Here is an 11,237-nt window from a genome sequence, read left to right as displayed (position 1 = left end):
TAACCAACCACCAGCACACAGCCCCCGTTCACACAAGCACATCTAGGGTTTTGTTTAGATGCCTAAATTTTTAGGCGTAAAATACTATAACACTTTTGTTTGTATTTAGTAATTATTATCCCATTATGAATTAATTAAGCTCAAAAAATTTGTATCGCAAATTATAGACAAACTGTGTAATTAATTGTTTTATTTAGCTACATTTAATATTTCATATATGTATTGAAATATTCGATATATTGAAATATTCGATGTGATGAGAAATTTTGAAATTTTGAAGGCAACTGTTTAAACAGGGCTTTGAAGATTTCTTTCAAAAAAAAATCTAAGTGAAGATGATTGAACCACGCCTAGGCCTTATTTAGATGAGTAAATTTTTAGATGGCCTTATTTAGATGAGTAAATTTTTAGATGTAAAATATTGTAACACTTTCGTTTATATTTGATAATTATTATTCTATCATGAGTTAATTAAATTCAAAAAATTCGTCTCACAAATTATACAAATTATAGATAAATTGTGTAATTAGTTATTTTATTTAACTACATTTAATACTTCATGCATGTGTTGAAAGGCACAATGTGATGGAGAATCTTGTAAAATTTTGAAATTTTAAAGACAACTAAACAAGACCCTAGTATGGTTTAGTGCTAAAAGGACAAGCACTGAGGAGGTAGGTAGAGTTTGGAGTTAGAGCAGATCATCATGAACTGCTGGTACCAGCACTACACGCATGTCGCCAAGATGATTTGTTGGGAGGGACCGAGGGAGGGGATGATGGCAAGGCATGATCGATCACGGTGCCGAGACCGGAAGCGACAAAACGAGAGCACAGTTCCTCATTAGCCATGAACCCAATCCATGATGCATGTTACAGCAGGGAGCTGCAGCTGCTAAGCATGCATGTGTGGCTTCAAGTCCTGCTGGAAGTAGTTAATTAACTATAATCTGCCGCCATCCGATCCCTCACGCCGTCACCGATCACTCTTACACTATTGGCCTCTGTAGCAGTGTGCTGCTGCTGCCTGTAAAAAATTCCGAGCCCATTGCTCCTGGTGCCTGGCGGCGGCGCCGCCGCCGCAGGCGCACTCGACGCCCGGCCGGTAGCCCAGGCTGTTGAGGCACAGGCACACCGCCGCCGTCGCGCTGCTGCTGTGGCCTGCTGCCGTGGGCGTCGTCGCCGCCGCCGAGGCTTCCTGCTTCGGTGGGTTGCCGGTGGTGGACTCCTCCGGCGGCTGGTAGGGCGCCAGGCTGATGGAGAGGTTGAGGTCGATGTCGAGGCGCCGCCGCTGCGCCGGCGCCGGAGGAGGCGGCGGCGGCGTGGCGGACCGCGGCTCGTCGTCGCTGCTGCGGCTGCAGGCCTCGGGCGAGTCCGAGACGACCTCGAAACGGTCCTGCGGCTGCTGCTGCTGGTGACCCGGAGCGGCGTGCCGCTTCTGCGCTGCCTCCAGCTGGTAATGCTGCTGCTGCTGGTGGTGGCCCGGCGAGGCGGCGGCGGCGAGCGGGCGGTGCGTCTGCGGGTCGATGCCGCGGGCGAGGAGCTTGCGCTTGATGTGCGTGTTCCAGTAGTTCTTGATCTCGTTGTCCGTCCGGCCCGGCAGCCTCCCGGCGATGAGCGACCACCTGCCGGCAAGACAAGAAGGCGCGTGCGATCACAACTCCGGCGATCGCTCCGATCACGCGGCGATCCCTGATTAGTAGGCGGCGGCGGCTTACTTGTTGCCGAAGAGCTCGTGGAACTTGATGATGAGCTCGTCCTCCTCCTCCGTGAAGTTGCCGCGCTTGAGGTCCGGCCGCAGGTAGTTGATCCACCGCAGCCGGCAGCTCTTCCCGCACCGCAGCAGCCCTGCACCGCGCCACCGCCGCCATGAGCATCGCGATACAACATCCACATCCACACACATCGCATCTACCGGGGATATTGACTATGATCTGGCCGGCCGGCCGGTCGGATTCTCGGCGCACTCAACTCACCTGCGGCCTTGGGGAGCGACCTCCAGCAGCCCTCGCCGTGGGCCTTGATGTAGGCGACGAGGCGCTGGTCCTCCTCCTTGGTCCACGCGCCCTTGTTCGTGTGCGCCTGCTCGCAGCACGGGGACCTCCCCATGCCGGCCGGCCGTCACAAGACAAGGCTCCCCTCCCCTCCTCTCCCGTCGCCCGCCCTTGCTTGCTCCGGCGGCGCGGAATGAAGACGAGGACGACGGGCCGGGCGCGGCGCCTCTGTTGCAAGCTCGGTGGCGACGCGGTGGTGTGTGTTCCTCTGCGGCGCGAGCTTTTCGTGAACAAGGGGGAGGGAGGGGGGAGGAGGTTGGTTTTATACGGGACGCCGAGGGGTGGTGGTGGTGGCGGCTGGGGCGGAGGGAGGAGCTAGCGCGCGGGCCCCATTGACCCGGATCCCTGCGAGCCATGCTGCCATGGCGTTTGACCGAGTTGGTGTGATGGGAGGCGGAGGCCGGGAGGGGGAGGAGGGGAGGTGTGGGCCCGGGCGAGTGGTTGGTTGCGAAGCCGGAGGGAGGGGAGGGAGGGGCGCTGGATTTGGTAGGTAGGTGCGCTTCACTCGAGTGCCGCTTGTCCTATTCCCTTTCCAAGCTTTTTCTATTGCTTGGTGTGTGTTTTTTTTGGTTTTGCTTTTGAGTTTGTTTTTTGGTATGGGAAGAGGGTGGCGTGTTAGGTGCACATTGCGAACGTACCCTGCAGCTGCGGTGTGCCTTGGGTTGGTTGGGTTGAGTTTCGTGGTTTTCACTGAGCGAGGAAAAAGATATTCGTAATGCATTAAACAGTCGAGTGTAAACGCCCGATGAAGATGTGAAAATGATGTATTCTAATGTTAGGCCAAATACAATCTCATTCGCTTGCAACGCCAGCTCGTACGAGCCACTGCCGGCAGGCTTGTACCGAACCCGAATGAACTCCCAAGTAATCTTTGCGTGTGGCATCGGCTATTTTCAAATTGGATTCTCGTTGAGCATGCCCAATTATGTAGTTCATTGGAACTTAGAAACGAGAGAGAGGGTAAGTTCACACCCTCCCATGATGCATGTCTATGTGTAGTGTCTAAACTGTTGGTGACCGTGGAATCGCAATTGTTGAGTCCACAAAATAAGTCATCATCTTTCTTTCTCCATCTTGTGTCCTTTTGTCCATATATATATGTCAAATTACCAACCACCACGCGCTTTTTATTTTCTTTCTTTCCTTGTTTTGCGTTATCATACATGTAATGGCCATGACCCAAGCTTTGATGCAAGAGAGCCGTTGCTTCACGACAGGAGGAAAAAGGCTGAGCTGGGAAAAACAATCTCCCAGTCCAATGGCTTCCCCCACCCACTTCATCAAAGCCATCTGAAATTCTTTTGGAGTACACATCAGCGGCACATGGCGATGATGCTTAACGGGTGTGGAAAGTGCTCATTCCCTCCCTACTCTGAGTCAAGGCTGCGTCGTCGCTTGTTTCCATTTTTTACTATATTTATTTTTATTATATATATTATATCCACGAATATAATACTATTATTATTACTATTGCTTTATCTATTTTCCTCTGACTCACTCACCAACATTTTTTTTTGGCACCCCACTTTATTTCCGAGATTCTAGAACGCCCAGCATGTCTTTGTGTGTGGGAGTGTGCACGAAAGAGAGCAAGAAAGGAGTGGGGAGAATCCGGAGCAGTTTGTTGAGCTACCCTTTCTGCTTCACTTCTTGATGTGCAGCAAGATTGCCCTAGCCTCTTGTTTAATCCGCTGACAATGCTGCTGCTGCTGCTTTGCTCCGGGTTGGTGTTGTGTTCGCGAAAATGTTTGGATGTTGATTCTGTAGTATTTTTGTTGTTATTTGACAAATAATATTCAATCATAAATTAATTAGACTTAAAAGATTCATCTCATACTAATTAGTTAGACTGTATAATTAGTTATTTTTTTAACTATATTTAATACTCAATGCATATGTCCGAACAAATTGCTGTAGGTAGGGTATAGTACGGGGTTTAAGCTTGCATTGGAAGTCGTTCTCTTAATAGGCGTCTCATAAAAATTGAACTCTTAACTATACAGAGAGATACTTAAAAGTCTAAAACATTAAGCATCCTATATGGTTTAATTAAGAGAAGGGAGTTAACCAGACCTCAATGCAAAGACATAGAACTCACAACATGACCTACAACTGAGCTATTCGTTGGGGTTCTATTGCACTTGCCAGATTAATGGTACCGTACCTATACCCATGTTCAGGACCAGGAACTAATGTTAATGAACATGTTCAGCTTTTTCTTGAGAGGTTAGGCAAAAAGAGGCAAGCAACCACAGTACTACTACAGGCTACTACAGCAACACGCAATTGCACATGGTTTTATCACTAGTGGAGGTGGTTGGACTAGCTAGCTCTCTAGTCTTCTGGGTTGCTGGCCTCGGAGTCCGTGCCGCACGTAGCAACCTGGCAGCACAAAAGTTGATCCCCAGCCGAGATGTTGGTCCGACAGAAGCAGCTAGATAATTAGATTCGTTTTGCAGTTTAATCTCAGAGTTTTGCGGTTAGTTTTATAATTAATATTTATTTAATATTTCTAAATACTAAAAAGTCTCTGGATTTTTTTTAACTCTATTCCAAAACAGCCCCTGAATCGTAGTAGATCCAGTTGCTCCGGCTACCCCGTCCATGCAGGCGTTCCCTAAATTCCTGCTGTTTTGGAAATTAAGCCTCTTAATGATGCAGCTTTTAGGCTGCGTGACAACTGACAAGTTAAACACCCTGGACAGTCGTCAGTCAACCAAAAAAAAGTGCCCCGAATTAAGGGTCGATTGGGTGCCATCAATTTTTGTAAGGATCACCGGGGTGTCCGACTCTACAAGGGTAGGAGGTGAATAGAGTCGCTAATCACTTTCTAACCTAGGGCTCAAACTATTTACATAAGATAAACCTAACACGTCCTATACATGCTAGTTATGACTAAGGTTTATCTATGCTACTCTCTACTTACCCCTAAAAGACTTGCAACGTACAGCCAATCTAATCAAAGTAACTAGGAAAGTAAAGGCACAGAAGATAGAGTAAAAGCGGAAACGTAATACGGTAAGTAAAGAGGTGAGGGAGAGAATATGCAAACTCCCGTGAAGACACCAAGACACACGATTTAACGTGAAGTCCCTCCCTACGTCTACGTCCACTTGTCCAACAAGAACAAGTGTGATGTCAAATCTCTTCGCTTGATCACCGTCTTGCGTTCGCCACCAAGATTTCCGGCAAGCAAAGGCTAAGTGGCACCAAGTCACCAAGACAAGGTCATCGCCACCGTCTCTCTCAAAGCATCACCAACGGCACCGTCTTCACCATATGAGCTTCTCACCAAGAAGGGTCTCCTTCCCCGCACAAAGTGTCGTTGCCTCTCCACATCAAGTCGGAGGGGTCACACGACAAGTACACGATTGCTTGCCGCAGCAAGACTTTGCTCAAGGGAGCTCTCACAAGAACTAATCTCTATACAAGCGCACAAAGCACTCTCTCAAAGCTTCTCATAAGTTAGATATGACACTAAGCTTTGTTATGATGGTTGGAGATGTTAGTTTGCTTGGGCAACACTTCCTTCAACTTTTCTAGCATCCAACCATATACAGCAACCGGCCTTGGGGGGTATATATAGCCCACAAACCCCAAAAGAGCCATTAGAAAAGTGGCTGACAAAAAGCGCTATTACCGGTTAAACCGATGATCCACTTTGTGTCATCTCACCGGTTTAACCGGTGAGCACCTTTTTCCAACTAGCTGTTATACTTCAACGGCTACCTTAATCAACCGACGTAATCAACCGGTGAATGTATATTCATCGCCGGTTTTACCGGTGCATGTAACTGTCCCAGAGTTCTCGAAAACCAACTCTCTGGACAACTACATCGACGTTCACTTTGCCTTGATCGCCGGTTTAACGGGTGCTTGTAAAACTCCTGCTGCTTCTTCGGTCTCTTCAACTCTTGTCCTTTGGACCGAAGAGGTTTCAGGGCGCTACCCTGAGACCCCCTCGACCCCCGTCCTCTAACCGGTGATAGCGGAACCACCGTAGGGGCGGCACTTCGGGCCTAGCTACGTCTGTCTTCTCTTTGTCATCACTTGAACCTAAAAGACTGAGAATGATCATCTTAACAATTATATTAGTCCAAGTTTTGTGTGTCATTAATCACCAAAATATTATATGTCGCTACACCTTTTTATTTGTTTAGTCATGTACTTTTTTTTATAATGATAGCATTGGTTCTTTGATAGTGAACTGGTAACTACAACTGTTGCGTGGGTATAGTATCTGTTTTTTTCCTGGTCATTCATTGCCTTCAACAATTTGAATCAGATTGTTCAAAAAAACAATTTTTGAAGCTGAAATTTTCCCCCCTCCTAGAATACGTCAGATTGCTCTAGGAAATCGGTGTTCCTTGCAACTCCGTTGAGGACCGAGCCGTAGGCCCGTAGCTTGGTAGTGCCCGTGAAACATGGGCACCTGGCGTTCAATTTGTTTCATTTTCATCGAGTTTGTTTTGTGCCTAGTTTGTGGTTGGTGGCTCTCGACCTCTCATTGGTCGGGCTCTTGTCATGTTTCCAGGAAGAAGATCTCCGTGATAGCCACAGGCAGCGCGAGGCCGGGAGAGGCAGACAAGAAAGGCGACGCCGACCTGGCCTTGGCCTCTTCCTCCTCTCCGGCTGGCGGAGCAGCAACCGAACAAGCAGTCGCAGTGGGGAACGGGGGAGAAGGAGGTAGCTCGGAATTGATTGGCTCGGAGTAACTCCTGGCTGGTGCCTGGTGCTTAGGTTCGGTTCTTTTTTGAAAAGTTAGGTTCGGTTCTTCCCCTCCCCTAAGCTCAGACGAGTGGCCGGCCGGCCGGCAGGCCGCCGGCGAGATCCGCTGGTATCTTTGTCCACGCCACGCCAGGCCTGGAATGAATGCGCGCCGAGCGCCGTGCCATCCGCCCGCCCACCCATCACCTACCTACCAACCACCTCTCGGTCTCGGCTCGCACGCATGCACGGCGGCATGGGCACGGCCACGGTGGCCGCCGCCGCCGCCGCCGCGGCCGGCCGGCCGGGGCCGGATCGGCGACGCACATTGATGAGGGTGGGGTGGCCAGGCCAGCCCCCTACAAAGACCAGACCGCACAGTGGAGGAGTTGGAGAACTGGAGAGTGGCAGGGGGCTCCGGACGGAGTAATGGCGCGCATCCGGCCCGGATGCGTGGACCTGGTCCCCCGTGGACCATGAGTCAAGCCAAAATGGGAGTGCCAGCAGTGAGGCAGTGACGGTTGGGGCACGCAGTGGTGGCGACTGGCAGGAGGGCTGGGGACCCGGTCCAGGCAGGGGCATTGTTGGTTTCCCTTCCCAGGAGGAAGTGGGGAAGGGATGAGAAGGAGCAGGGCGAGGACAGTGAGCAGCTGCAGCAGCTGGAGGTGGTGTGGGCGTTAATGGAGGCTTGGCCGCACCCACCAACAAGAGGTAGGTATAGCCTACGCTACGCTTCAATGAATACGAACCGGCTGGTCAGTGACTCGATCCACCTGCATCTGCAATTCTGCACCCTCCTCCACTCCACTGCTCCTGCAACATGCCTGTCCTGACTGCTTTGTAGGTGAGTGTTTACACTTGCACCCCAAAATCCTCCCGTTCGAATCCGGTCAATGAGGGACATGATCTGCTTTTATTATACTCTCGAAAAAACTAGGAAACCAATCTCTGTGTGCTCTGCTCCTTCTGTTCTGAAAACAAGTGCACTTCTAGACGAATTTGGATAAAGAGATCAATTAGTGAGAAATTATAATGCTCATGTTCTGCTGGCTGCGGCTGGGGTTAGTGTTGGTTTGTTATGAGAGAAAATTACTGCTGGCTGGTGTTAGTTTAGTGTGAAAAAAATATTGGCTGATTGGAGAAACAGCCAGCAGAACAGGAATTATAACAATGGTTCCGCTACAACACGACAAGCAAGCAAGCAGGGAGGAGCTGCAGGATGGGGGATCGATCGGGGGCACGCAGCTCCTGCATGCTCTGCTCACCTTGAATGCTGAAAGGCCATGGCCGTTGGCTGAACAAAGAGGACCGATCGACCGGCCGGCCAGGGCCGCCGTCAATGCGGACTTATACTTACGCCGGGCTCTGGCGGACCGGACTACAGTTTGTTTCTCGAGGGCAGTTGGTACGCTAGCTCTAGCTCCATCTACCATGCTTCTGTCATGTGCCTACTAGCTACCACGTCCTACTGGAAAGTTGCCCTAGGCTGTGTTTAGCTCCGCAAAAAACTGGTAAAAAGGGTCAGATCGGATACTGTAGTATACTGTAACATTTTTCGTTTGTTTGTGGTAATATTGTCCTATTATAGGCTAACTAGGCTCAAAAGATTCATCTCGCAACGTACATCAAAACTATGAAATTAGTTTTTTATTTATCTACATTTAATTCTCTATACATGAGATAAAAATTTTGATGTGATAGATAAATAATAAAGTTTGATTGAGATTTTACAAATAAACACAGCCCTAGCAGTTAGCGCTACCCACCACCACGACTACTGCTACCTGCTGCTGCTCCAGACAGTAACTTCATGCCGGCTGGCCGGCAGCTGACGTGGACCAAAGCCGTGTTAAGATTAAAAAAGAATTTAGCAAAAAATATCACATCAAATATTTAACACATGCATGAAGTACTAAATGAAGTCTATTTATAAAATTTTGTGCATGGATGTGTTGTAAATCGCGAGACGAATCTAATGAGTCTACCTAATTCATGATTTTGCAACAGTGATGCTACAGTAATCATCCACAAATTATGAATTAATCATGAATTAATTAGTCTCGTTAGATTCGTCTCGCGATTTACAACCCATCTGTGTAATTTTTTTATAAATAGATTTCATTTAGTACTTTAAAATAGTAAGATTTCCTTTCAAAAAATTTACATGTAAAGATCTAAACACACCCTAAAAAAACTTAATTTACAGAGGAAACAACGCCGCATTGTATTAGGAAACAACGCCGCATTGTATTAGTAGTGCCTAAAAATTTTGAGCTTCAGAAACAAATCCGTGATGAGGCTCATCTTTCCCGATATTCTATTCACCCGGGCAGCAACAAAATGTATCAAGATCTGAAACAGCGATTTTGGTGGACGAGGATGAAGCGGAAATTGCCAGATATGTACCTGAGTGTGATATTTGCAGAAGGGTGAAGGCGAGTCATTTGAGACCAGCTGGTCCCTTGCAGCCCCTGAGTATACCATCGTGGAAGTGGGAAGATATTAGTATGGATTTCATTGTTGGGCTTCCCAAGACCTCAAAGGGGTATGACTCTATTTGGGTGATTGTGGACCGTCTCATGAAGTCAGCCCATTTTCTACCTGTGAAGACCATTTATAGGGCACAGCACTATGCGGAGTTGTATATCAGTCGGATTCTTAGCTTGCACGGGGCACCCCGGACTATTTATTTTTGACCGTGGTGCCCAGTTTGTTGCACGCTTCTGGGAGCAGTTACGCTCAGCCCTCGGTACTCAGCTCATTCGTAGTTCAGCTTATCATCCTCAGACGGACGGCCAGACAGAGAGGATCAATCAAATTCTGGAGGATATGCTGCGAGCCTGTGTACTCTATTACAGTAAAAAATGGGATGAATGTCTGCCACTTGCAGAATTTTCTTACAACAACAGCTACCAGGAGGGTATCAAAATGGCTCCCTTTGAGGCATTATATGGACGGAGGTGTAGGACACCATTAAATTGGTCGGAAGCTGGGAGAGAAATTTCTTTGGGCCTGATATAGTTCAGGAAGCTGAGGAGCAAGTTCAGCTCATACAGAAAAATTTGAAAGCAGCCCAAACCCACCAAAAGAGTTATGCGGACAAAAAGCGGCAAGCTATCTCCTTCCAAGTGGGGGATCAGGTTTACTTGCAGGTATCTCCAATGAAGGGGGTCCAGCGATTCGGAGTAAAAGGAAAGCTTGCACCTCGTTATGTTGGGTCTTTCCTTATTGTTGAGCAATGTGGGCCGGTGGCCTACCGTCTGGAACTCCCTGCTCACTTATCCGCGGTCCATAATATATTCCATGTCTCTCAGCTCAGAAAATGCCTCCGTGTTCCCACCAAGATTGTGGATTTAGAGGAGCTACAGTTGGAGCCCGATCTTGTGTATCCCGAGCAACCGGTGAAAATCGTTGATTTCAAAACCCGAGTTACTCGAAATCAAACCAGCAAATTCTATAAGGTGCAGTGGAGTAATCACTCCGAGCGGGAAGCTACTTGGGAGACGGAGGAATTTGTTCGGACTAAATGTCCGGAATTGCTACAGGTTTATCAAGGTACACATCAATTCCTAAATTTCCGTTTAGCACCTTTATTAAATCTCGGGACGAGATTTCTTTTAGGGGGAAGGATTGTAACACCCGGATACTCCGGCCATTGGCCCGGATACTCCGGCCATTGGCCCGGATACTCCAGGCGTGGAGTTTCTATTTCTCTAATTTAGTCATCTGGGTCCCACAAATATAATAAATACTCTATTTTTTTCTCTCACCCTCACCAGCACTCTCTCCCTCTCTCACGCCACTCCCTCTCCCTCTCACTCCCTCACGAGCTCTCCCTCTCCCCTAAGCCCTAGATTCCGAAATCTTTCATTTCAACTTGATTCCAAGGCCAAGGGAGCTTCACTCGGCGTGGGGGATCATCTTCTACAAGTATTCCACCTTGGGGCGACATCGTTTTCGAGTTTTCTTGCAAGAGGAACTAGCTCAAGGTACTAGAAGCTAGGGCTCGCCGATTTGGTTGTTTTAGGATGTTCTAGGTGATTTCCTTTGGTCAATCATCTCTATGTGCATCCTTCAACTAGGATTCAAGAGGGTTTCAAATTTGGTGGGGTGGTTTTGCCAAGAATCAAGATTTCAGTTTTTGGGGCGAAAATGCTGTCAATCCCGGAGACTCCGGGTATAAGCCCGGATACTCCGGGTTTTGAACACTCCGGGCGAAACTCCGGGTATAAGCCCGGATACTCCGGGTTTGGGATACTCCGGGGGAAACTCCGGGTATAGGCTCGGAAACTCCGGACGTCGGAGTCCGGATACTCCGGATATGAATCCGGATATTCCGGGTTTTATTAGAACTGTTGGATGTAGAATTGGGTAAATTTGGGGTAAATTTGTAGTGTTTCTACTTGGGCATTTCAAAGATTGTTGTTGCAAATCGTATTTGCAGACATTCTCATGTCATATGCATATGCATACGTAT

The 11,237-nt window shown here is 48.3% G+C and overlaps 1 protein-coding gene across 1 annotated transcript; it reads right to left on the bottom strand.

The window, feature by feature from the left end:
* Positions 1 to 667: 667 nt before the first annotated feature.
* LOC120643825 (myb-related protein 308-like) lies at positions 668 to 2,348 on the bottom strand. Its single transcript, XM_039920300.1, has 3 exons — positions 1,976 to 2,348; positions 1,718 to 1,847; positions 668 to 1,624 (listed from the first exon to the last, which is right to left on the bottom strand). Exons 1-3 carry the CDS (start codon positions 2,106 to 2,108, stop codon positions 994 to 996), a joined length of 894 nt encoding a protein of 297 aa, XP_039776234.1. The 5' UTR covers positions 2,109 to 2,348; the 3' UTR covers positions 668 to 993.
* Between the last annotated feature and the right edge of the window lie 8,889 nt (positions 2,349 to 11,237).

Source organism: Panicum virgatum, chromosome 8K (assembly GCF_016808335.1).
Source record: "Panicum virgatum strain AP13 chromosome 8K, P.virgatum_v5, whole genome shotgun sequence".
Classification (NCBI taxonomy): domain Eukaryota; kingdom Viridiplantae; phylum Streptophyta; class Magnoliopsida; order Poales; family Poaceae; genus Panicum; species Panicum virgatum.
The sequence above is the reverse complement of the archived record's forward strand: the minus strand, read 5'-3'. Positions and strand labels throughout refer to the sequence as shown.